The sequence below is a fragment of the Lactuca sativa genome, chromosome 1 (genome assembly GCF_002870075.4).
Source record: "Lactuca sativa cultivar Salinas chromosome 1, Lsat_Salinas_v11, whole genome shotgun sequence".
In the NCBI taxonomy this organism is placed as follows: Eukaryota; Viridiplantae; Streptophyta; class Magnoliopsida; order Asterales; family Asteraceae; genus Lactuca; species Lactuca sativa.
Window position 1 is genome coordinate 20,292,964 of NC_056623.2, and position 23,803 is coordinate 20,316,766.

At 39.5% G+C, this 23,803-nt stretch overlaps 1 protein-coding gene across 1 annotated transcript; it reads left to right on the forward strand.

Moving 5' to 3' along the window:
* The first annotated feature begins 21,366 nt into the window (after positions 1–21,366).
* On the forward strand, positions 21,367–23,558 carry LOC128127024 (bZIP transcription factor 29-like). Its single transcript, XM_052765214.1, has 6 exons — positions 21,367–22,130; positions 22,241–22,316; positions 22,388–22,426; positions 22,877–23,014; positions 23,358–23,432; positions 23,487–23,558. Exons 1-6 carry the CDS (start codon positions 21,676–21,678, stop codon positions 23,556–23,558), a joined length of 855 nt encoding a protein of 284 aa, XP_052621174.1. The 5' UTR covers positions 21,367–21,675.
* Positions 23,559–23,803: the final 245 nt, after the last annotated feature.

The following is a 23,803-nucleotide window of genomic DNA, read 5'->3' on the forward strand; positions in this document are numbered from 1 at the left end:
GCACCATAAAAGGCTATGGAATGATTACCAATGGTGATTTCACTATAAGGAAGGTGGCATACGTGGAAGGACTACAACACAACCTCATCAGTGTATCTCAGCTCGTTGGAGGTACCGGTCTCAAAGTCTCGTTCGACGATGAGGGTTCTGAAATTATTCAGAAGAAGACTAAGAAAGTTATTCTCAAATCAGAGCGTAAGGGTGAAATGTTTCCTCTAAACCTCAAACCTATCAAAGGAAACCCAGCTATCTGCCTGTTATCAAAAGCACAATCTGACGAAAGCTGGTTGTGGCACCGAAGGCTCTCTCATCTCAACTTTAAAGACATCAACAAACTTGTCATTGGAGGTCATGTTCGAGGTCTTCCACTGCTCAAGTTTGATAAAGATCATTTGTGTGCTGCATGCGAAATGGGGAAGCAGAGTCGTCAAAGTCATCCATCTATTATTAACACTAAAGTTGTTGAACCACTCGAATTACTTCATATTGATCTGTGTGGTCCATCATCTATCGAAAGCATCGGTGGTAGCAAGTATATTCTTGTTATTGTTGATGACTTTTCGCGTTTTACATGGGTGTTCTTTCTAAAGCTTAAATCTGAAGCGACTCACAAGCTAAAGGTGTTTATCAAGCAGATTGAAGTACAACTGAAGAAGGTCGTTCGCAACATCAGAAGCAACAATGGTTTGGAATTCAAAAATAGAGAATTCGAAGAATTCCTGGCAGAAAAGGGGATTAGTCACAACTTCTCAGCTCCCTACACTCCTCAACAAAACGGGATTGTCGAAAGACGAAACCGATCTTTGTGTGAAGCCGCCCGAACCATGCTAAGTTTCGCTTCCTTACCTCTTTATTTTTGGGCTGATGCTATTTCTGCTGCTTGTTTTACACAGAACAGGTCATATCTCAACAAACGATTCACTCTCACACCTTATGAGATTCTCAACAACAGGAAACCCAATGTGAAATTTTTCCACGTGTTCGGTTCAAGGTGTTTCATTTTTAACTCCAAGGAACACCGCAACAAGTTCGATGTCAAAGCCGACGAGGGAATCTTTCTGGGCTACTCTCTCACTTCCAAAGCATACAGAGTTCTAAACAAGCGTTCGAGAAAAATCGAAGAAACTTATTACGTGACTTTCGACGATAGCTATGTCAAAAAGCTACAGGCCAAAGACGACACAGCTGGGGAAATCTTTCCTCAAACTGGCCAAGTCACAGTCTCGATCGCTAATCTATTCGAAAAGTTTATGGAGCTATTTGACGAACCAGAGAAAGCTACTCTCTCAGAAGCAGGCGCAACAGACAACAAGGTAGACCATATGAAGCAAATTGTTGAAGAAGCTGCCAGGAGAATGAACGAAGGAGGATCGAATTCTGACGAACCTCCATCAAATGATGCTTCAGTCGAGGGGGAGGATCAACCGTCATCAACTCAACCGACCTTACATGTTGAGGGGGAGCCAAGCTCTCCAACTGCTACCGAAAGTACTTCTCAAACCGAAAGTTCTTCACCATCCGAAGGTGCATCAACGCCTGAATACCCAGCACCACAAGAAACCTCTGAACCTCAAGTTTCTCAAAGTATTCCTGAAAGCTCATCTATCGAGGGGGAGCAAGCTGATATGTCATTCGACTACGAAAGCCAATCCGAGCCAGAAGAAATGATCAATGGTGAACTGGATCCAACCTTTGATCCAAACTACCCTCCTCTCACCAAATGGACCAGAGATCATCCTATCTCTCAAGTTGTTGGTGATGTTTCTGAAAAGGTTCTAACCCGATCACAACTCAAGGCAAAACAGACATCCTTATTTTCCAAAGTTGAATTTTGCATGTATAACTCATTCGTATCAAAAGTTGAACCGAAGACAGTTAACACTGCTCTTGATCACTCCGATTGGGTTCAAGCAATGCAAGACGAACTGAACGAATTTGAAAGGAACAAAGTCTGGCGCCTCATTCCAACTCCTCCAGAAGCCTCTGTTGTTGGTCTCAAGTGGGTCTTTAGGAACAAAATGGACAAGGAAGGAAACGTCATAAGGAACAAAGCTCGTCTAGTAGTGAAAGGATATTGTCAAGAGGAAGGGATTGATTATGAAGAGACTTTCTCTCCTGTAGCTAGGCTTGAATCCGTCAGAATATTCCTTGCCTATGCTGCCCACAAAAACTTTGAAGTTTTCCAAATGGACATCAAGTGTGCATTTCTTAATGGAGAACTCGAAGAAACAGTGTATGTGGAGCAACCTCCTAGGTTCGTGAACGAAAAATATCCAAATCATTGCTACATTCTGGATAAAGCTGTGTATGGACTCAAACAAGCTCCGAGAGCCTGGTATGAAACGCTAACTAAATTCTTAAAGATGTCTAAATTCAAACAAGGTTCGGTTGACCCAACCTTCTTTTGCAAAAAGGAAGGTAACCACCTTATGATCGTTCAAATTTATGTCGACGATATCATCTTTGGCTCAACGAATCCCAGCCTAACAGCTGAATTCAGAAAGCTGATGGAGACTAAATTTGAAATGAGCTCAATGGGTCCTATTAACTTTTTCCTTGGCTTAAATATTATACAGGGACCCGAAGGCATCTTTATTAATCAGGAAGCTTACACGAAGACTCTCCTAGCAAAGTTCGGTATGATAGGAGACTCCAAAGTCAAAGTCCCAATGGCATTCGGCACCAAGCTCACCCCATCCCTGGACAAACTGGCTGTTGATATCACGCTCTATCGACAAATGATAGGCTCACTGATGTATCTCACTGCTAGCAGGCCTGACATTATGTTTTCTGTGTGTTACTGTGCTTGATTCCAGGCAAACCCACGCGAACCTCACATGCTTGCAGTGAAGAACATTCTCCGATATCTCAAGTGAACTGCCTCCTTAGGTCTATGGTATCCTTCCAACTCAGGCTTCTTCGTTCAAGCCTACTCAGATGCAGACCTTGGAGGCTGTGGACTCGACAGAAAAAGCACCACTGGCGGCTGTCAATTCCTTGACGGGAAGTTGGTTAGCTGGCAATCAAAGAAACAAACGTGCGTGTCGTTGTCTACTGCCGAAGCCGAATACATAGCCGCTGCATCCTGCACCTCTCAAGTGATTTGGATCCAGAGTCAACTTCGAGACTATGGACTCAATATGAAGAAGATCCCACTATATTGTGACTCTGAAAGCGCAATTAGGATCTGTCATAATCCAGTGCAACACTCTAAAACCAAACACATAGCACTGAGGTATCACTTCATCAAAGATCATGTGGAAGATGGAAACGTTGAAGTACAATTTGTTCGAACCACTGATCAACTGGCTGACGTCTTTACCAAAGCTCTTCCTGAAGCATCATTCAACAGAATTTTACAAGGGCTAGGTATGATGGAATCAGAGTCAGTACCTCAAACTACCTCTCAATCACAAACGTAAGAAGCGATATTGACCGAACGTTCAGGTTCGGTTACATAATCTTACTTGCTCATCACCACAAAGGTAGTTTTCTTGGTTGTACATTTCATGTTTAAAGTTGTTTATCTTATTATCAAAAGTATTTTCTTATTGCAAGCCTAAATTCCTTGGTTTTCTAAAATTTTCCAAAACCAAAACCTACCGAAGGTTCGGGTTCGGTTTCTCAAAATTTTCCAAAACCGAAACCTACCGAAGGTTCGGGTTCGGTTTTTCAAAATTTTCTTAAACCGAAACCAACCGAACGCTCGGGTTCGGTTTTTCAAAATTCTCTTAAAACCGAAACCAACCGAACGCTCGGGTTCGGTTTTTCAAAACTTTTCTCAACCGAAACCAACCGAACGTTCGGGTTCGGTTACCAAATTTTTCCAAAGTTTTTTTTTACTCTTTCTAAGTCTTATTTTTTTCTTGCTTAATTTTTTTATTTTATTTTAATTTTTTTTATATATATCAAAAACTCCAAAAATATTTTTTTTATTTTATTTGTGTGTTCGTTTGTCTATGGGGATAAAAATTGCTGGATTAGTTAAGTGTCCCTAGAAGCATGCTACTGTATGTGTCCCAAGCCTCATAAGATTTTGAATAATAGCCTTAATGACCTGGTATAAATAAACCTTGTCTTCCCAATTAGGCTACCACATTTATTCTAATCGTGAGCTACCTCACTCTCTTCTCACATGAGATAAGAGTTTTCTGCTTGGTCCTTCTTTTTGCAGCTGAGGTACTTTAATTTCTTACACCATCTCCATTACATTTCTCCATTACATTCGTTTCATCAAAGTAACCCTTGAGACTCTCAGAAATTACCACTGAGGTTTATGGTTACACAACAACTGTGTTTATGATCTTGGTTTCGTGCCACTACGAGCTGAGTGAAACCCAACATTCAACACCAAATCTAAATTGACGGTGAACAATTAATTTGCTCAAGTTTTCACCAAAGAATTGACGGATGTACCTTGATGAAATCTCAAATTTTATTTTATGTGATTCCTATGAAATTGTTAAACCCCATAACATTTCTTCCCTTCGGATCCAGTTTTACATTTTTTGTGTTGAGATTTCATATTTTCCAAGCCACTTTAAAATTTGTTCCTACCTACTTGTTCAACAGACTACACCGGTCTCACAAGTACTTTGTTCACTTTCTTTCTTACTTCAAGATTAGAATTGTTGCATCAAAGCGAAAGCCACCCTTATGTAGCATAATTAAAAGAATCCTTTCAACATTTATTAATAAATGTTTGATCGTCATTCAACGGGAAACCACACTAACACTTTAAGGTCTCTCTTGACCTTAAAGGAAGAGATTCGTGCCCGGGATCATTTGTTTCGTGTCATTATTGACATCACATTTATTCCTAAAAAGAGTTGCTTTATTTCTTTTCTTTTTACACTCTTAGCACGAAAATCTTTGATTTTCCAAAAGTCTGGTACTAATAATTACAGGCTGGTTTAATGAATTGGAGGTTATTTACAAGTTGTGGTAAAAAATAATCCACGTGGGAGATTTATTCAAAAGATGCCATTCAACAGATAAGATGAAGGGTTGCTGACTCAGGCGGGAGTTAAACGGATTGAATTTCAAACGGCGGTAAAAAGGGACGCATGCAAATTTGAAACGCCCATTCTTTAATTGACGTTATGGACGTGTGTGCGAAGATGAAGCGGTTCCTCTCTGGCACAAACAGGCGCGTGTGAATTTGAAACGGTTTCTTCTGAAACGGCGCTTGTTGGAAGGCGTGTTCCTAGGAATCTGACACTCTCTCTCCTACGTGATCATCGCATGCCTTAACTGTCACGCATCTGTCATTCCGGAAAACCTTTTCGTATTTCCATAGAAGATTTGAACAGATTTTTCTCTCTCCTTACACCCACTATAAAAGGCAGTCTCCACTCCCATTTACCTCTTTACTGCATCCGAATTCCCAAGAGAGCAAAAATTTCCTTATACCCTTACTATTCATCTTCTTCATCCCAACTTCAACAATGGTAGAATCATCATCTGTTCATGCTACCTCACACATCCTTCCCATTCGCCCTCAACAGTGTTTGGTGATCGATCTAACTTCTCAGGCGTACGATTCTTACATGTTTCCGATCATGGAATGCCTGAAGTATTCACAAATTGCTCCTGCACTTTCTAGGGTTGAGACTGTGCCCATGGAGCTCCTCTCGCAGGTGTATGCGACTGCACATTACGATAAAGCAGTCGATAGGGTGTTCTTCGAGGTTTCTGATCACAAGACCTCGATTTCAAGGCAACGATTTCGTACACTGCTAGGGTTTGCTGCTGACCCTTCAAGGATTAATCCGGAGACGATTCCGATTGGGCATCTTTACAACATGTTTTACAATATGGGGTACACGGAGGTGCTCACCTCCGTCGCGAAATTTAAAAAATCCTGCTTGCCGCCACAATGGAACGGCATGTTTACAGTCCTCTTCAAGGGCTTATCTGAACGGAGCTCAGGATCCGATGGTTCTAGTCGACTGTTCTTGTCGATTATGTATGGCGTCTACAACGGAGTCAATCTTGATTATGGGTTTGTTCTCTGGCAACAACTCATCTAGAGCCTCTCTTCTTCTTCACGACATTCTGAGGTGTCGTATGCCCGGTTCTGGACTCTCATCACAAAGTGGGCGATGGATAAGTTCGATGTCCCCACTGCTGCCGGTGCATCGATGTCTTCAATCGGTACTTTTCATACCACGAAGATCATCGTCTCAGATGCATCCAAGTTTTCTTTCATTGGTTCCATTCCGGAGACAATGTACGGCAATGTTCCATCTGACAGCAGGATCATCCGGACCATTAAGGAGTTCAAGGCGTCTGGACCTAGGGAACTCACACAGGAAATGCTCAAGTCCATCCATGATGCTGACAAACCTGTTAATAGGGGCAAAAAGGAAGATAAAGGGAAGCGAGTGACCAAAGGGGCTAAAGGTCCTTCTCCCAGGAAGCGGAAACCAACCACAGCTGCACAATCCCCGCAGCAGAAGAGGCGAAAGACTCAACCGAAGCGCAAACTCATCCTCGCTACTTCTTCGAGTGACTCAGAAGGCGAGAGTTCGGATTCGGACGGCTCTCAACGAGGCGAAACCCCTCCAAGAGGCAACACCCCACCCCGATCACCTACCCCAGACATGGAAATTCATGTCTCACCCATTCCCTCTCCTACTCAAACAATCCCTACTTCCATTCCCACCATAAACCCCACTACCACCATTCCTAAAACCTCTTTTCCTATACCACCACCCATTTTCACAGATACCACTACAACAACTGCAAAGGTTACAACCAACGTATCTGATACGGGGGTTCATACAGATGCAACCGAAACACCACCTTTAACCGAACCACCACCTCAAACCGAAACTACCCATACTCAACAACCACCCGAACCTACCCCAACTCACACTCAACCTGAACCTACACATACCACCACACCCTCAGCTTCCCCACCCCCAACATCTCCAGATCATGCCTCTGATGGAGATAACCCTTTTCTTGGAGGGGAAAATATGACATTCGATTCGGTCTACTTTAGTCCGTTTCAGGTCCAAAGCGACGACGGGGACGATGCTCCAGTAACAAAGAAGCATCTTAAGGAGCTAAATGAGAAGGTTGACTTGCTTCTTGCTTCATCCTCCAACACTCAGTCCTCTCTCTCTGAAGCCACTCTTCAGAAGATTGTTGATGCCTTCTCCAAGGCTCAGCATGATTCCGTCGCCTCTGCCACTGTAGCAATAGACGCCTCCACAAAAGCATGTGAGGCAGCGACCGCAAAAATCGATAAACTATTCTCTGAAGCCTCTTCCTTGTTAAAGTCCTTACAAGAGAGCGCTGATGCAACAAAGTCCTCTTTGGAACCAATCGTTCAACAATTGGCCACGTTCGTCTCAACGGAGTTGAAGTCGTTCGCTACCCTTCGCCAATCCATCAGTGACGACAACTCGGCCCTTCGTGCCTCCATTGACGAGCGCCTCGCTAAACTTCAAGAGGATCTCGCTGCCAAAAACTCGTTAATGGACGTTCTTGCTAATAAAACCACCGCCCTCAAGGTCAAGAGCGCTCAGCTTTCAAACTCTCAGCAACAGATTGAAGCTCTTCGATCCGAACGGGAGGTTATCAAAACATGTGTTTCGGATATACACTCTGCCCTATCCAACATCCTAGAAGCACACGATCTGATTCTCAATCATTCGGTGAGGCGAACCCTTGCTGAAAAACTTGCTCCTGCCCTGGACCTCCTCAGCAAAATACAAGGGCTACCTAGTTTCGTGTCCACTCCGAAACAAGGGGGAGAAGTGAAGTCCGGATCGAAACCACCTCCTTCCTCAAAAGCTGCTCACACAACCGAACCTCCTCCTACTGGTCAAACTTCGGGTTCTGGTGTGAAGGATAAAGGAAAGAAGATAGCTGAGGAAGAAGATGAAGATGATAAAGAAACCATTGCTGACTTGCTTAAATGCAAAAATAGTCGCAATGTTGAAAATGATAATATTCGTGTGGCGCGAGAAGCTGAAGAAGCCGAACGCAAGAAGAAAGAAGCCCACGATCTCCTCGAGAGCAGGAAGACTCTTTTCCCTGCTTGGACTCGGGAGAGAATGATAAAGGAGGCCATAGATACTCCTAGCATCCTATGGCTCGAACCGGTGATCTCCTTCGACTGCTACAATTCTGTCGATTCGCAGTTCGATATGCCCTTGACCCAAAAGGCGTTTATCTTCCACGCCTTCTCCAACATTTTTAAAGTCCCTCATCCTAATCCTGAGGTTGATTGGGAGTTAATCGATTTCTATCTGAAGGCTGCTCAACCACAGTACCAAACATGGAGCGCTCAGAAGATCGTTAATGTTCAGGTTTTGAAGCCATATATCGAAGGGAGATTCATCAATGTTCGGTTCAGGGTGATTCGAGGGTCTGCAAGAACCGAACATCTTATATCTTTAGCAGATCTACCGAACCTCAACCCCGATGATTGGATTGTTCTGCATAACATCCTCTTGAAGAATGAAGCTGAATATGGTCTGATTATAGACCATCTCAAAAGGATGTTAGTATGTTATATCATGGAGGTAGCCTTGATGGATCATGAGGTAGCCACTGTCTTCAAGAAGAAACCGAAGATATCTCCTGTTGGCTCAGCCAGTGATCTGAACCAGATAAAGATGGGCAAGATTGACCCAAGGCGTAATTCGGTCATGTTCACTAGAGCAGAAGGACAGAAATGTCTCTTTGCCTTAGCGGATAAACATCTTTATACCACTGCTTTTCTAGAGCATGTGTTGGATATCATCCGTCGGTGTAAAGAGAATGAAGCGGATGATATCAAATACTTCAACGACATGATTCTATGGTACATCATATTCAGACAAACGATACTTGCTCTTATCTCTCGTCTGTTTCAGACTGTAAAGAAGAAGGTACCTGCCGCTGCTGCTGGCCCAAGTAACAAGTGAAGATCTCGCTCCAATTGATGCAAAGGGGGATATTGTTGGGTTGAAGATTTGTTTAAGTATTGCGTCATTGGGCTCGGCTATTTGTCCAATTATTTTGTACTCCGGTTTGGGCCTGTCCAACCGTGAGCCTGTTAGGTTTATTATATAACAATATGCTTGCATGCATATTAGGTTAACGATCTAGAATACAAGATAGAGAATTACGATAACTTTGATTTTCTTTATCGTTCCTGTAAACCTTTTAACCCTCTACAGTTGATGTTCTTGATCGAGCTCTTCTGAGGGTTGTTTTATAATCATTCGACAAGTTTGATTCATTCTTGAGTTGTTTATCGCTTTCGTGTTCTTGCTGTTTAATCTTTATTTTACCTGTTTGAGATCTAATCGATCTTCAAGATTAAGTTTTAATCTCATCACCGAGTTTTGATTATATAATGAAAATGCATCTCTTGATGAAATGCTTTGATAAATATTATTTTATCATGTTTTGTTTTGGGAACAAATTCCACAACACTTTTAAATCAAAAGGATTTACTCTGAAATTATTTTAAAAAGCATAAATGAAATCGGTCTTTTTTGGCCGTGATTTTGGGGATGTCACACAACCCTTCGTAGCTGCATGCAGAATTAGCAATTTAACGTGTAGCAATTGTCCCAGAAACCCAAATCCTCAAGATGGATGCTCTGGTGAGGATTTAGAATCGAGTAGGAGATCTGCTCGTGGGACTCGGCGACTTGTTCTTGGACTCGGCGAGTCGGATCGCGAGTCGGTCCAATTGTCCCAAGTAGTGAGTTATGGGTGACTCAGTGAGTGGAAGAGGGATTTGATGAGTTAGTACTTGGTTAATAGGTGTGACTACTGCCGTTACAAAGTCACGTCTTCACTAACGGAATTCGTCATTATATACTATTTTATGTAATGATTGGAGTCGTCAATAAGCAAATATCTAGTTATTTATATGTCTTGATATTATCATAAGTAAATATAATTTGTATGTGTTAGCCCCGTTTAACCAAATAGAGTTATATTACTTTTCAACCACTTCACCCGGGTAAAAAGTCTTAACCCTGTTAAACTTTAGCATCGGGTAGCCGTGTATCGGGTGCAATACCCAAGGCATATGAAATGAGTGTAAACAACATTTGAACACTCTTTTACCACACATTCACTCTCTCTCACTACTTTCTCTCTCTAGACCCGAACCCGACTCCAAAACCGCGAATTCCGACTTCCAAAACGTAAGGACTTCTTCCCTATCTTATTCTAAGCATACTTCATTGTAATTAGAGGCCAAAAATCATAGAAAATAAGGATCAAAAGGGAGTTTACGGCCTAAGAAGCCCCTTAGGCCGTAAACACCTAAAAACTTGCCAAAAGCCCCGTTTTTCCTTCCTTTAAGCTTGGGTACTAATGAAGGGATTTACCTAGGGGAGTTTGGACACTAAAACATAAGAAATTGAGGCTTAAAAAGGAGTTTACAGCCCAAGCTTATGCTTAGGCCGTACACACCCAAAAACCTTGGATTTAAGTCCCAAAAACTCATCTAGGGCATGGGGTAAATTTGCTATGACCTTTGGAAAGGTTTAAGGCCATTAAAACACACCATTTGAGGACAAAAAGAGGAGTTTACGGCCAAGTCTAAGCTTGGGCCGTAAACACCCAAATTTTTGTGTCAAACAAGTCCCAAAACTTACCTAAGGCATATAAGGAATTTAGCTAAGACCCTAGGAAGTGTGTTGTACCATTAAACATCTTATTTTGAAGCCAAAAGAAGAGTTTACGGCCAAGGCTATGCTTGGGCCGTAAACTCCCCAATTTTTATGCCAAAAGGTCCCAAAACTCCATATAAGGCCTTCTAGTATTTATCTAAGATGAAGGGAAGTGTGTTGTACCATTTAAACACCTATTTTGAGGGATTAAATGGAGTTTACGGCCCAAGCACAAGTCTTGGCCGTAAACTCCCCAAAATGTCACAAATTGAGGGTTTTAACCCTCCTAATTAGTCCAAGACACTTGCTAGTAAATTAGGGAAGTGAAATAAGGCCTTAAACTTGCACTTTGGAGGGATACATGAGTTTACGGCCAAGCCTAGGGGGCTTACGGACGTAAACTCCCAAGGAGTGGCCTTTGGGCCGTAAACTCCAAGGGAGTGAGCTCATGGACCCTCCCGTAAATCTTTCTTGGCCTTGTACCACTCCCGGGAACCCCTTCTAGGCCTTAAAACCCCGAAACAATGCTAGAATGCCCAAATACTTTAACGAAAGGCATAAAATGTCTAATTTATTGTAAAATACATATTTCATATGAATCTAGGGTCCTAAAAAGGTGCTCAAGTCGTTATTTGGTACCAAACGCTCAACCGACACTTTTACCCGATTTACCCGATTCACCCGATTTACGCGATTTCAGGTGAGTTCATACCCCTATAATGAACCTTTCAAATGTTTTATATGCTTTGGGGGGGATACAAGTCAATTATACATGTTTATGGAAATTCATACAAGCCATTTATTCCTATTACGGAAATTAATCACATGTGATTCACTATCCGTAGTTCAAATCACATGTGATTTACCACTATGCTTTATAAAAAGGAATTTCATTTCAAAACCATTTCGGATAAAAGATCAATTTTCTAAATATTCCCATTTGACAAGATTTTTATTAAATACATTCCTTATAAAATGTAACCACACCAAAATATTTATATAAATAAGGCTTGAAGGACTTAGGAACGATAGCTCGCCTTAATTCCTGTTCTTGTTTGATTGTGGGCTTAGGGTAGTTGGTATCCGTCTGACTGTCGTTGATTTCTTACTTATATATCATATATATTGGTGTTGGATACGAGTATCTTCAATTTCATTAAATGTTTAAACCGCTAGATTGACAAGAATCATACGCACTAAGTTAACTATAATAGGTATAGTTAAGGCCACTATTACTCGCTATAGCTACTACTCTACATACTATAATACACTCTATAATGATACTATTTACTAATACGAGAACATACTAAGAGTATGCAAAAGACTACTACGCTATAATACAAGAGAAAACGCTAATCAAGAGATCACATACTAACCCACTACAAGATACTCTATTCGCTACGCACTACGCCCAAAGTCTTCTGACAGGAAGACAACGCTACATGTATAGATCTATACGGGGCAGACACTATTACATCCCGACTGATAACTTCAGTCCGAGCCGTACAGACCCAGGGATGCCGCTACTTCACTACACTGTGCATGACCGGGAAGGTCATGGGGACCTATATTACTCACACTATCGGTAACATACAAGAAATACACTATAACCACACTAAAATACTAGACAACAGTTAAAGTTAATATCCCGAAGTAAATAAGTATCTAATACTAAAGAAAGTTTGTACCATTATTATGGACTTCAGGCATAACCTACAATATTGCATTACTTATGGAAAACCCACTATTATACTGTTACAATGAATGTTTTCTTCAATGATGAAAATTACATGTCTCTTAGAGGTTTCACTTACAAGGTATTTCTGGAAAATATAGGATTTTCTCGGTTTTTCTACTACTTATGAATGTAAATTACAGCTTTTCATACTATCAGTTCTAATGCTTTTTATACAAAAACTCACACTAAACTCTTATGAACTCACCAGCTTTATGCTGATATTCGTTTTCAAAATAACTTGTATCCTCAAGTCAAAGATAGACAGGTATAGGTGCAGCATTTTGGAGAAGGTGGAGCATACAAGATCCATCTCTTATTTTTGATTTACTTTTGGTGATTGTTAAACATTACAAAACACACTTGTAATTAAATTCACTATGAAATGAAATGGTTGTATGTTTCTTGTTTTTACTATTATGCAATTGTGATGATACTGTACATGACGTCCTCCACCCCGAAACGTATTCCGCCATTATCGATTTTGGGGTGTGACAATAGGAGAGGGACTCGGTGAGTCTGTGCCATGACTCGGCAAGTCCAGTCAACTGGAAGTTGACTTTGACCAAGGAGTTAACCTTGGACCAGGGGTAGGTCAGTCATTTGACCTAAGGGTGTTTATGAGTGAATAATCTATGTTATGGATTTATTGCCGGAGGGTTACCGGTGCAGTAGTCAGACGTCTAGCAAGCAGACTTTCAGCAACTACTTTTCGAGGTGAGTTTCCTTCCAGTAGGAACGGGTCTAGGGCACCAAGGCCGACCCGTATAGACGATATGATAGTATCGGAGTGTAGACAGAGCCTGTATCTCATAGTTGAGTTTGATGATGATATATGCTAGTGTGGTAGAATTGTTTATACTCGTTGTCTGTGTGATACTTGTATGTTATGGTTTAGTAGCTGAGTGTGGGCGAGGCCCGTATCTCTCAGATAGCGGAGTGTGGGCGAGGCCCGTATCTCCCAGATAGCGGAGTGTGGGCGAGGACCGTATCTCCCAGATAGCGGAGTGTGGGCGAGGACCGTATCTCCCAGATAGCGGAGTGTGGGCGAAACCAGTATCTCCCAGCTAGCGGAGCGTGGGCGAGGCCCGTATCTCCTAGCTGTTCATTATATGATTGTATGGTATGTGTTATTATGGGGGAACTCACTAAGCTTCATGCTTACAGTTTACAGTTTCGGTTTCAGGTACCTCTTCTTCGAAGGGGAAGCAGTTGGCGCGGTAGCGGCACATCATACACGTACATTGTTTTCCGCACCATGAGTTATTCTAGGATTTGTACTCTGACATTATGGTTGTTTTTATGTTTTGGCTTTCAGACACGAAATATGTTTATGAAATGATGGGATCAAATGATGTTTATTCACAAATGTTTTCCAAAGTATTGATTTAAAAATGAATTTTTTTTTTGTTCGAGAAAATTGGGTCGTTACACAGCTGGCACAAACTCAACCCTGAATCTCATCACAGAGTCATCCCAAGTTAAGGCCTCCACGACCTCAGTTCCCAAGGAGTTTCCAGCCTCCTCGAACCAATCGCGGGCTCCATCCTTCAGAAGGCAAGATGTGAATCCCACCTTAGACCCCTCATGGCAGAAACTTGTTCGTTGAGCATTCTCCATGTCAATAATCCATCGTCGGCTAGCTATAAAGTCTTTCTTCCTGAAGAACTTTGGGGTTCCACAAGCCTTGAACTCCCGAAAAGAGAGAGTCTGTGCCCCCAGCTGACCCATCGCAATCTTAGCATGAAAGGCCCCTATGTGATCATACAAAAGCTCCATAATCCACTCCTTGATTGTACCCAACATCACATGAGTAGCGTCCATAATATCGCGAGTGATCTCAAACGTGATGAACTCGTGTACCCTCTCATCAATCGGTTCGACACTAGAGAAAAAACTAGAACCTAAACCAGAACCTCATTCTCGAGTGATCAACACCATACTGAAATACAAACATATAAACGATCAGAATATACGAGGGAACTCTGATACTTCAAGTTCCTTAGGATCTCCATGTCCATCCTTGATTTGAATATGGATCATGTGCTTTTAGTAGTACGAGCTCAATACTACCTTCCATACCTATCCACACTTTCTTCAAGAATCATCCTGAATCATATATGTCCCTTCAACATGCAAAATCTCATAACCCTATGCTAAACAACATACATAAATCGCGATAACACTCACTAGCTCTCCTAGTAATCCTCATCTCACTTGCTTCTGCTCTACTAGGAACTTCTACCAACACCGTTGGTTGCCTTGTGCATGCAAATTATACACAATATGGGATCAAATAGACTTCTGAATAAATGATTCTACCCCAAGCCCACAACCAGAAAAGGAACAAGAAATAACGCTAAATCAGTCATTCCATGTTTATATGATCATAACTGTATACAATTTTTAAACATACGCTTAACAATTAATTTTACCAATATAGATCTGAAGTAATACGTACTATCCAATCTCCTTAGGCTACAAGGTATCACAAAGATTAGGCAATTCTATAATGTAATTACTGAAGGTATCCTTAGCCCTAATATAGCATGCATCTCACATAATAACATACTAATAATACTCCCTCCGTCCCATAATAATTGTCCACTTTTGACTTTTGAAGTCTTTATTCATCAACTTTGACCTTAAATATTGTTATTTGTTTTATGTATTACTCGTTGAAACTTATAGCAATGAAAACACATTTAAAATACAATCCATTCATAAATTTTGCATTAAGTTTTATATATCAAGGAAAAAAATATTTAAGGTCAAAGTTGAAGAATAAAGACTTCAAAAGTCAAAAGTGGACAATAAATATGGGATGGAGGTAGTAATATTCATGTATGGGTATTTTGGGAATCACTTACTTGATCTCGGATGATTTCATGCATCACAACCCCTTCCTTTGTAATAATCTTTTTAGAAAACATATTTTCTTTCAAAAAGATTATTAATTCCGCAGTTTGAGTCTAAACACACCCCAGAGTGTGCCCGAATCACTCAAACCAAGGTATGATACCAACTTGTAACATCCCAAAATATACCGATAAAATGTTTCATTTTCAAAACATCAAGTTCACATAATATTTGTTCCAAAATCAGTCATAATCAAATGTATTACAATCATCAGAGTAAAATAACAATCACCAGTGCGAAAAATCATCGGGGGATGATGTGTAGTCAATTTAGGTCGTTCCCTTTGGAATTGGAAGTACCTAAAACTTTTAAAACCACAAAATCGTAAGCACAAAGCTTAGTGAGTTCTCCAAAATACCACATACCATACATATTGATGTTCCCAGTCCTACGTGGACACTATGATTTAACCATAGTATTAAAGTAATTCCCAGATTATAGCACATTCGTAACCTTTTTGGCTTTATCCAACCATGGTCTTCCATGCAAGTTATAAAGACAAACAAGTGACGTGATCCAACCATAGTCGTGCATACAAGTGTTGTGATTCGACCATAGTCTTTCACACAAGTTCTAACATTCATAAAATTCTTGAAAATTTTAAACTTTTTAAACAAACCAAAAACCATCATTGTTTATAAATTGCTTTCAAAATAAGTTTCATATCAGAGAAATCCCAAACTCGTAAAACAAAACATGAGGAGGTGCACGATCACACCTTCGCCTTCCCGCGATCCTCTGAGGTACCTAAAACACAATCCAAAGCTGTAAGCCCAAAGCTTAGTGAGTTTCCCCCAAAATACCACCACACCACATAATCATAAATATCAAAGCAACAACACGCATACAAAACCTTCAACATGTCTGGACCGCCCCACCGGGTCTTCAGCATGTCTGGACCGTTCTTCAGGCCTTTGGCCTGACTAGTCCACCTCGCCGACCTTCAGTCTATTCGGACCGCCCTGGGTCTGTTGGACTTCAACACAAAGCAAGACCGCCTCAACCCAACCACACGCATGTCGACATATACATAACTCATAAATATATAATCAATCAACAGACAAGCACAAATCTTACAGATTAACAACAATAGCATCATCCTATCTAATAGGATTTAGATCTAACAGATCACTACAGTACTCAATCATATGATAATCAGGATAACAATCCAAAAGGTCAGCCGTGGTGCCTTCGACCCGTAAGTACAGTGAGGAAAATTCACTTCTCAAATGTTAAGCTACACTGAAATCCTTGACTGCTGACTCACGGAAAATCTCAAACTATCATAGTAAACGAACATCCAATTAACAGTTGGAATACTATTCTTGACTAGGGATCCATACTTAAGGTAAATGTCCATTTTACCCTTTCCCTAATTAGGTCAAGGCCTAAGTCTAAATCTTTGATTCAAAAGGCCCAAATTATTTCAAGACCCATAATTGGCCTAATTTTCCAAATTGGGCCCGAATCCAAGTATCTAAGCCCAAAAAGGCAGCCCACTCGAAAAGCCCAAAACCACAAGCCCACAGACTCAGTACGCGGGACGTACCCAGCTGTGCGCTTGGCTTACATGCAATGAGGCTTGTACATTGCGCCACCTGGAAGGTACGCCCGGCGTACTCCCCTGTTAAGCCCATTCTCCCATTAAGTTCTTGATACCTTAAGATAACACCCCAAAACGGAGATCTGACCTTATTGAGTTGAAAAAACACGTAAAGTTGCTAACTTTACGTTCATGCAAGGATAAACAAGGCTCTTTAGCTCAAAAAGGGCTTAATACATGACTTAATGTTTGCCTGAGACTCTTAGCTTCATAAAGATGGCACCTTTAAGCATGAGGGGGCCATGACAAGCCTAGATTTGAAAGGATAAGTCTTTAGGGACGTCCTAGCCCAATCATCCACCCAACTATGGCTTAAAACATAACAAATTGATCCCAAAAGAGATCTGAGCAACTAGTATTCAAGATAAGAACTTGATGCCTCGAAATCTTTGCAAAACAGGCAGAGGTTCTGGATCTCCAATATCCCACCAAACTATGAACTTCACTTCCTTCTAGGATTCTTCAAATATGGGTCAAAACACACCAAATTTTACTTTAAAAGCTCAAGATGCAAGATGGGAGGCTAAAAGGGACATTTAGGGTTTTATGGAGGGTTAGAGACATGAAATGAGGCAAAGTCTAAAAGATAAGGATGAATTTATAGGGTGCAATAACCCACATTAGGGTTTTCTGAATCCACACGTATGCCCAGCGTACCATAGTGTTCGCCCAGTGTACACTTCTAAAGTCTCGATCCATTCCCTAGCTAGTACGCTAAGTGTACCATGTGGGTACACCCCGTGTACTGGCTGCAAGAGTCAAAATGCACAATTTCAAAAGTTTGATGGGAAATAGGGAAACTTACCAAAAATCAGGGTGTTACACAATTGTTGTTATCCAACCACAATCTTTCATACAAGTGTTGTGATCGAACCACAGTCTTTCAAACAAGCATTGTGATCCAACCATAGTCTTTCATACACGCGTTGTGATCCAACCATAGTCTTTTATGCAAGAGTCATACATACAATCTAGCAACCTACATAGTATAGTAAGAAGAATCAGTCTTCTCACAAAGTCAGAAAAACCACAACTCAATGCCACACAACCGGTGCTACAACACACCTGTCGAATCAAACAAGGTCCACCCTTAGTCTATACCCTAGAACTAGAAATTTGACCAAAAGTCAACCCAGGCCAACAAGTCAACAGTCAAGGTCAAAGTAAACGGTTAGCATTTCTATCAGCTGACCCATACGTTGTAACTAGTTCATGGTTATGTCGTGAGAAAAGTACTCTGCCTGATCCCAACTCGATCATGATCCAACTCAGCCAGCTCAGTTTTGATTAAAACTAACATCATGTCGTGATAGAGAGGTCATCATGTTGTGACATAGTCTGTCCAAAATAACCGGGAAAAATCCAGTCATCACGTCATGACAAAGAGGTTGCCACGTCGTTAAACTGGTTTTTCTCAGTTTAATTGATTCAACCCTCAATCCATTAAGCCATCCACCATTCCTTCTAGAAGACTTCCTAATGTCCAAAACAACCTAAAGATCGATGCTTTTCAGCCATGCATGTCCATTCTGAGTCTAAAGCTCAAACTAACTAAAAAATGGAGAAACATCACCATAGATATTATGCATGGGCTCAATACAATAGAAAAATCTAGATCTAAACTTTATGATATACAAAGGAGCTCAAGGATCAATAAAGTTGCCAACTTTATGGAATCCCACTATTACAACTTTCTCAAACTTGAAGACAAAGGGACAAAATATTAGATCTAACAACCAAGAGTAATAAAGTTTGGGTCTTAATTAAACACTTACAAAGGTCCAAAGATGCCCAAACGAAGTCCTAAAGCTTGCTAAGATACTCACAACACTACCAAAGTCTTATTCTTCCTTCAAAACAACCAAAAACACCAAGGTAAGCTTAAAATGGAGGAGATGGATTAGGTTTTCTTCAAGAGGGTTTTGGAGGTGGTGGAGGGTGAGGGTGACTAAAACCCTAGCCCCTCACTTCCATTAAATAGGGTCCAATTCCGGAAATCAGGTGTCACGTCGGGACCAACATAGTGTCACGTCATGACACTTAAATGAAACCCATGTCTTTTGCCGCCATGTCATGACGTGAAGTTGCTTCCCTCACTCGTGACCCATCTAAAACTCTTATTTTATTTCAAATTTCATACCTCAAGGATCCGAAGGTTACAATTTAGAGATATATGTAAGTATATAGTATATAGATAAAGCTAGTGAGAAAGAGAGAGTGTATTAATGTGTGTGTGTGTGTATATATATATATATATATATATATATATTCTTAAGATTGTTAATTTTTGAATATATATCTTAATAATTAATTGTCCACGATTAATCCCCACATATCCAATTAATTTCTTAACTCTAGCTGACTGAGTAGCTAACGTCTAGCATTTTTTACTACCTTGCTTTTTTAGATACACTACAAGAAAAATAGCCTTTTACGACGCGCAAACAACGACACTCATTGATTTATGTTACGCAATGGAGAGTGACGTTAAAAAAGTGTCATCTCTTCAAAAAATTTAAGGATTTAGGTCACGCATTATTGCGTGCCCTTAAATTAGCGTCATACGAGAAAAAATTAAAAACACGGAGGGCGCTGTATCTTAAATGGGCGTCCTCTATGAGTGTCGCTTTATAATTTTAATGAAAAGCGCGTTTAGTAGATAGGGGGAAAATGAAATCCCTAAAATTTTGAACACCTGCCTTCATTTTTATCCTCCTCTTTTGTTTCCTTCTTGCCCTAATTACGATCCTTTCTTCCCCCTCCATAGATTCAACTGCCGCCTTGCCTAGTTATCAACACTCCTTCCTTCGTTCCTCACTTGCCTTCTTCGCCTGACAATATCTCAAGAAGTACAACTCCGAAAGCGTACAAGTCGGACTTATGTGTCAGAACTCCGGTAGACTGAAATTCAGGCAACATGTAGCCTCGTGTGCCCTAAAATTTCACGAATCTTGAATTTGGCTTACTTGAATCTCGTTCCAAGCTACTATCGGTTTCGCCACAGAGTTCCGTCGTTCCAAAAGCGCATATTTTCGCGTTGAGTGACTATGATTGGGTTACAATTATGCTTGAGCCGACGATTGGGTTACAATTATGCTTGAAAGTGTGAAGAACTTACATGCTCCATCTAATCATGTCATACTTCATGTTTGTATCACAAATATTGAAGGTCTATCCATTTCTTCTAACATATGGGTTTCAAAATTTGGGGTTTTTATGGGATTTGAAGTTATGGAGATGCAAGGTGCCCTCAAGGTGCTCGATGAAATGCCAGACTGTGTAAGTATATTTTTTTCATATTTGATTAGAAAAAGCGATAACAAAAATGCTTCCTCATCAACTCATCTTATGGGTTGTGCTTCTTTGTTTAAAACACGATTACAAATTGGGGAATCCTCCTCCTATCGCATCCTTCTCTAATTTCTTTCTTCTAATTTCTTTGTTTAATGATTTTTTCTAATTTCATATTGATTTCATCTCTTGTTTCTCTATTCACAGATCTTCCAATCATCAAGGATGTATTGGAGATTGCTAATGTATTAAATAGCAAATGGAAGGTAAGTAATACCTCAAAAAACATATTTGATACCTGATCTTCATTCCATACTCACCATATATATTCGAATGTTATTATATTTTTTAATCTCCCGTTACTATTTATTTGAAATTTATTGCTTCTGTTATTCGTTTTGTAACAGAGGCAAGTGGAATTAATGTACATAATCACCTATGACATTCTTTTCGGACAGGTATCTTCACTTTCTAGGATGCCACATCATATAATATTTTCTTTAAATTAATCATATACATAATTTTAACATTTCTTCATAGGATTCATCTCTAACAGGAGATCCAGAAAAGTACCTTATTTTGAGGAAAAGTCAACTACAGTCAGCTCTTGCAAAGATCTTATTAAAGAAGGGAGCAAAACGTATAGAAGATTTAATGTCCCAATATAAGATTCCCGGTTTGTTCTACCAATAACATTCCACTTTATTATTTATAATTTACACAACCATATTTATTAAACGAGATCTATGATTTATCATTTATGTAGCAGATGTTAAAAAACCTCGCTATGTTCGTGTCAATACTCTGAAATTGGATGTTGAAACTGTTGTGTCTGAATTAAGCAAAGATAATATGGTAACATTAATATACATTATGGTACCCTATTTAATTTATCTTTTTTATTTTTCTGATTTTAGTTATAATAATCTTTATAGGTCGAGAAGGATGACATGATTCCCGATTTATTAGTGCTTCCACCAGCTATTGATTTGCACAATCATCCTTTGGTAACAAACGGAAGTGTATTTATGCAAGTAAGATTTAGTAATTTTTTTCATTTTGGTTTATTTTATTTCAGCCATAATTACTTTAATATATATATATATATATATATATATATATATATATATATATATATATATATATATATATATTTTTAGGGTAAGGCAAGTTCCATGGTGGCAGTTGCCCTTGGGCCTAAACCAGGGTGGGAAACATTGTAACTAGAGTTCATGCATGGGTATGCAGGAATGATGATGGGCATGAGATGGGTTCGATCACCGAACCATTTACGTGGGTCCCACATGTTAAATCCAAGATCATCCTGTTCAATTGGGCATAGCATGACAGGGTTTGGCAAACACCAGTTGGTATAGACTCTGAAAAAACAGGAAACTAGCATACTAGGTATTGCATTGGGATAAAGCTGGCATACCTGAGCAACTAAAAGAGCCTCCGAAGGGGAAGTTGTTGACGATTTGTTTTCTGCTTATATGAATCTTGAAAATCTTGACACATTAAACTCTTCTGGAACTGACGATAAACAAGGAACTGAGAATCGTGAAGATTTAGATAGTCGAGCTAGTGGAACAAAAACAAATGGAGGTGATAGCAGTGATAATGAAGCTACAAGTAGTGTTAATGATAAAGGGATTAAACGGAGTGCAGGTGGAGACATTGCTCCAACAACAAGGCATTATAGAAGTGTGTCAATGGATAGTTTTATGGGGAGGATGAACTTTGCTGATGAATCACCTAAGCTTCCTCCTTCTCCTGGAGGGCATATTGGTCAATTATCCCCAAATAATTCAATCGACTCAAATTTAAATACAAATACGTTTAGTTTGGAGTTTGGAAATGGTGAGTTTACAGGGGCTGAGCTCAAGAAAATCATGGCTAATGAGAAACTTGCAGAGATTGCTTTATCTGATCCCAAACGAGCCAAAAGGTATGTAGCTTTTTTCAAATTCATTAATATTTACATTATAATTGGAGAAATCTGAATATTTATTTTGATATTTGAATAAACAAATATATTTTTTATGTGATATGTTTTAGGATTTTGGCAAATCGACAATCTGCTGCAAGATCAAAAGAGAGGAAAATGCGTTACATTACAGAATTGGAGCACAAGGTATGTGTTTTACATCTAATTTCACCTGTGATATTTCAATTTTTTTTAGTTATAAATGATCAAATTTAAAGATTTCTCTGTTCGGATCTTCTAATTTCTCATTTCTACTGGTAATCTCTTATCCCTTCTTTCATTTTGTGTTGTTCAGATCTTCTAATTTCTCACATTCTAGCCCTATTTAATATCGTTAGTGTTATCCAATTTCAGCTTCAGTTGGTCTGATCTATTTGTTTTGTGTTTAATTAATGGATGTGGTTTACTTAGTTAATTGAATTTTAGTTAAATCGCAATGGAAGGATTATGTCTCACAGTTGTAGATTGAGATAAGAATTTTTAAGAAAAAAAAAATCAAAACAAAGCCTTAAATCGTTAAATTAAGGCTTAAATAAATTTGAGAAAAAGTGGATTTATGTTCGATAAATGTCACATAGAGTTCAAATATGTTCGTTAACACAGATCTATTTCATCCGATTGACTATTTGTTTATTGCTACGCAAACCTGATTATCAAATTCATTTACATATATGATTATAAAAAAATTCATATGATTTTTCCTTTAGCTTCATGGAGTAGAAGCTATGTGTGCTGAGCTTATGCAATTACATGCTGGTATTAAGGAGTTGACTTCTACTCGCCAAAAAATTACTAGTCAAGTTCAGGGTATGACTCAAGATCTTGCTGGAGCTACTGTTGACCGGGTCTGGAACGAAATCGCAGCGCCGTGACGCCGAATCCGAACCAGCCCTCGCGTGTTTGGCTTCCAAGTGGATTAAGGGTAAAATGGTAACTGTCATTCCTTGAAGAGATGGAATGAAAAAATAAGGGTCTCATATGGTATGGAATGACATTCCTTCGTTAATGGTTTTTTCCTTTCCAGTTTATCAACCAAGCAACATTTTTTACTTCTAACTTTATCAAAATGTTATTTTAAATCATAGCCTTTATTAAAGTGTTGGTGACTTTTTATTGATATCTCTACTTCTAACTTTATCTTTAGCCTTTAATATAGTAGTGGCATGATTTAATATGTGTTTTATACAGAAGCGGGATAATTTGGGAGAAAGGGTTATGTCTTTAGCTTTTGATGTTATATCTCGACTTCTAGAAATAGCCCCAGTGAGTTTTCATTCTATTCCTTCTTATAAATGAATTATAATCATCTGGAAACAGGGATGGAGACTTGTTTCACCACTTTTCATCTTTGCTGTAGTCTGCAATTTTTCCAGCAATAGTAATGAATGAAAAGGTTTGATAGTTATTGCTTTATTATTTTTATTTGTTATTATTATAAGTATTATGATGGTTGTTAATTGAAAATGCATTTGCATCAAAATCCTAACTGCAAGTAAGTAATGTTTACATTGAAATAATTTCTTCTTTAGGAGTAGGATATTATGGAGTGGGAGGAAGATTCAGATGAGTACATAAGAAAAAATCTCCCTTATGAACTGGTATGCACTTGTTCAAATTGTTTATTGGTTATACGA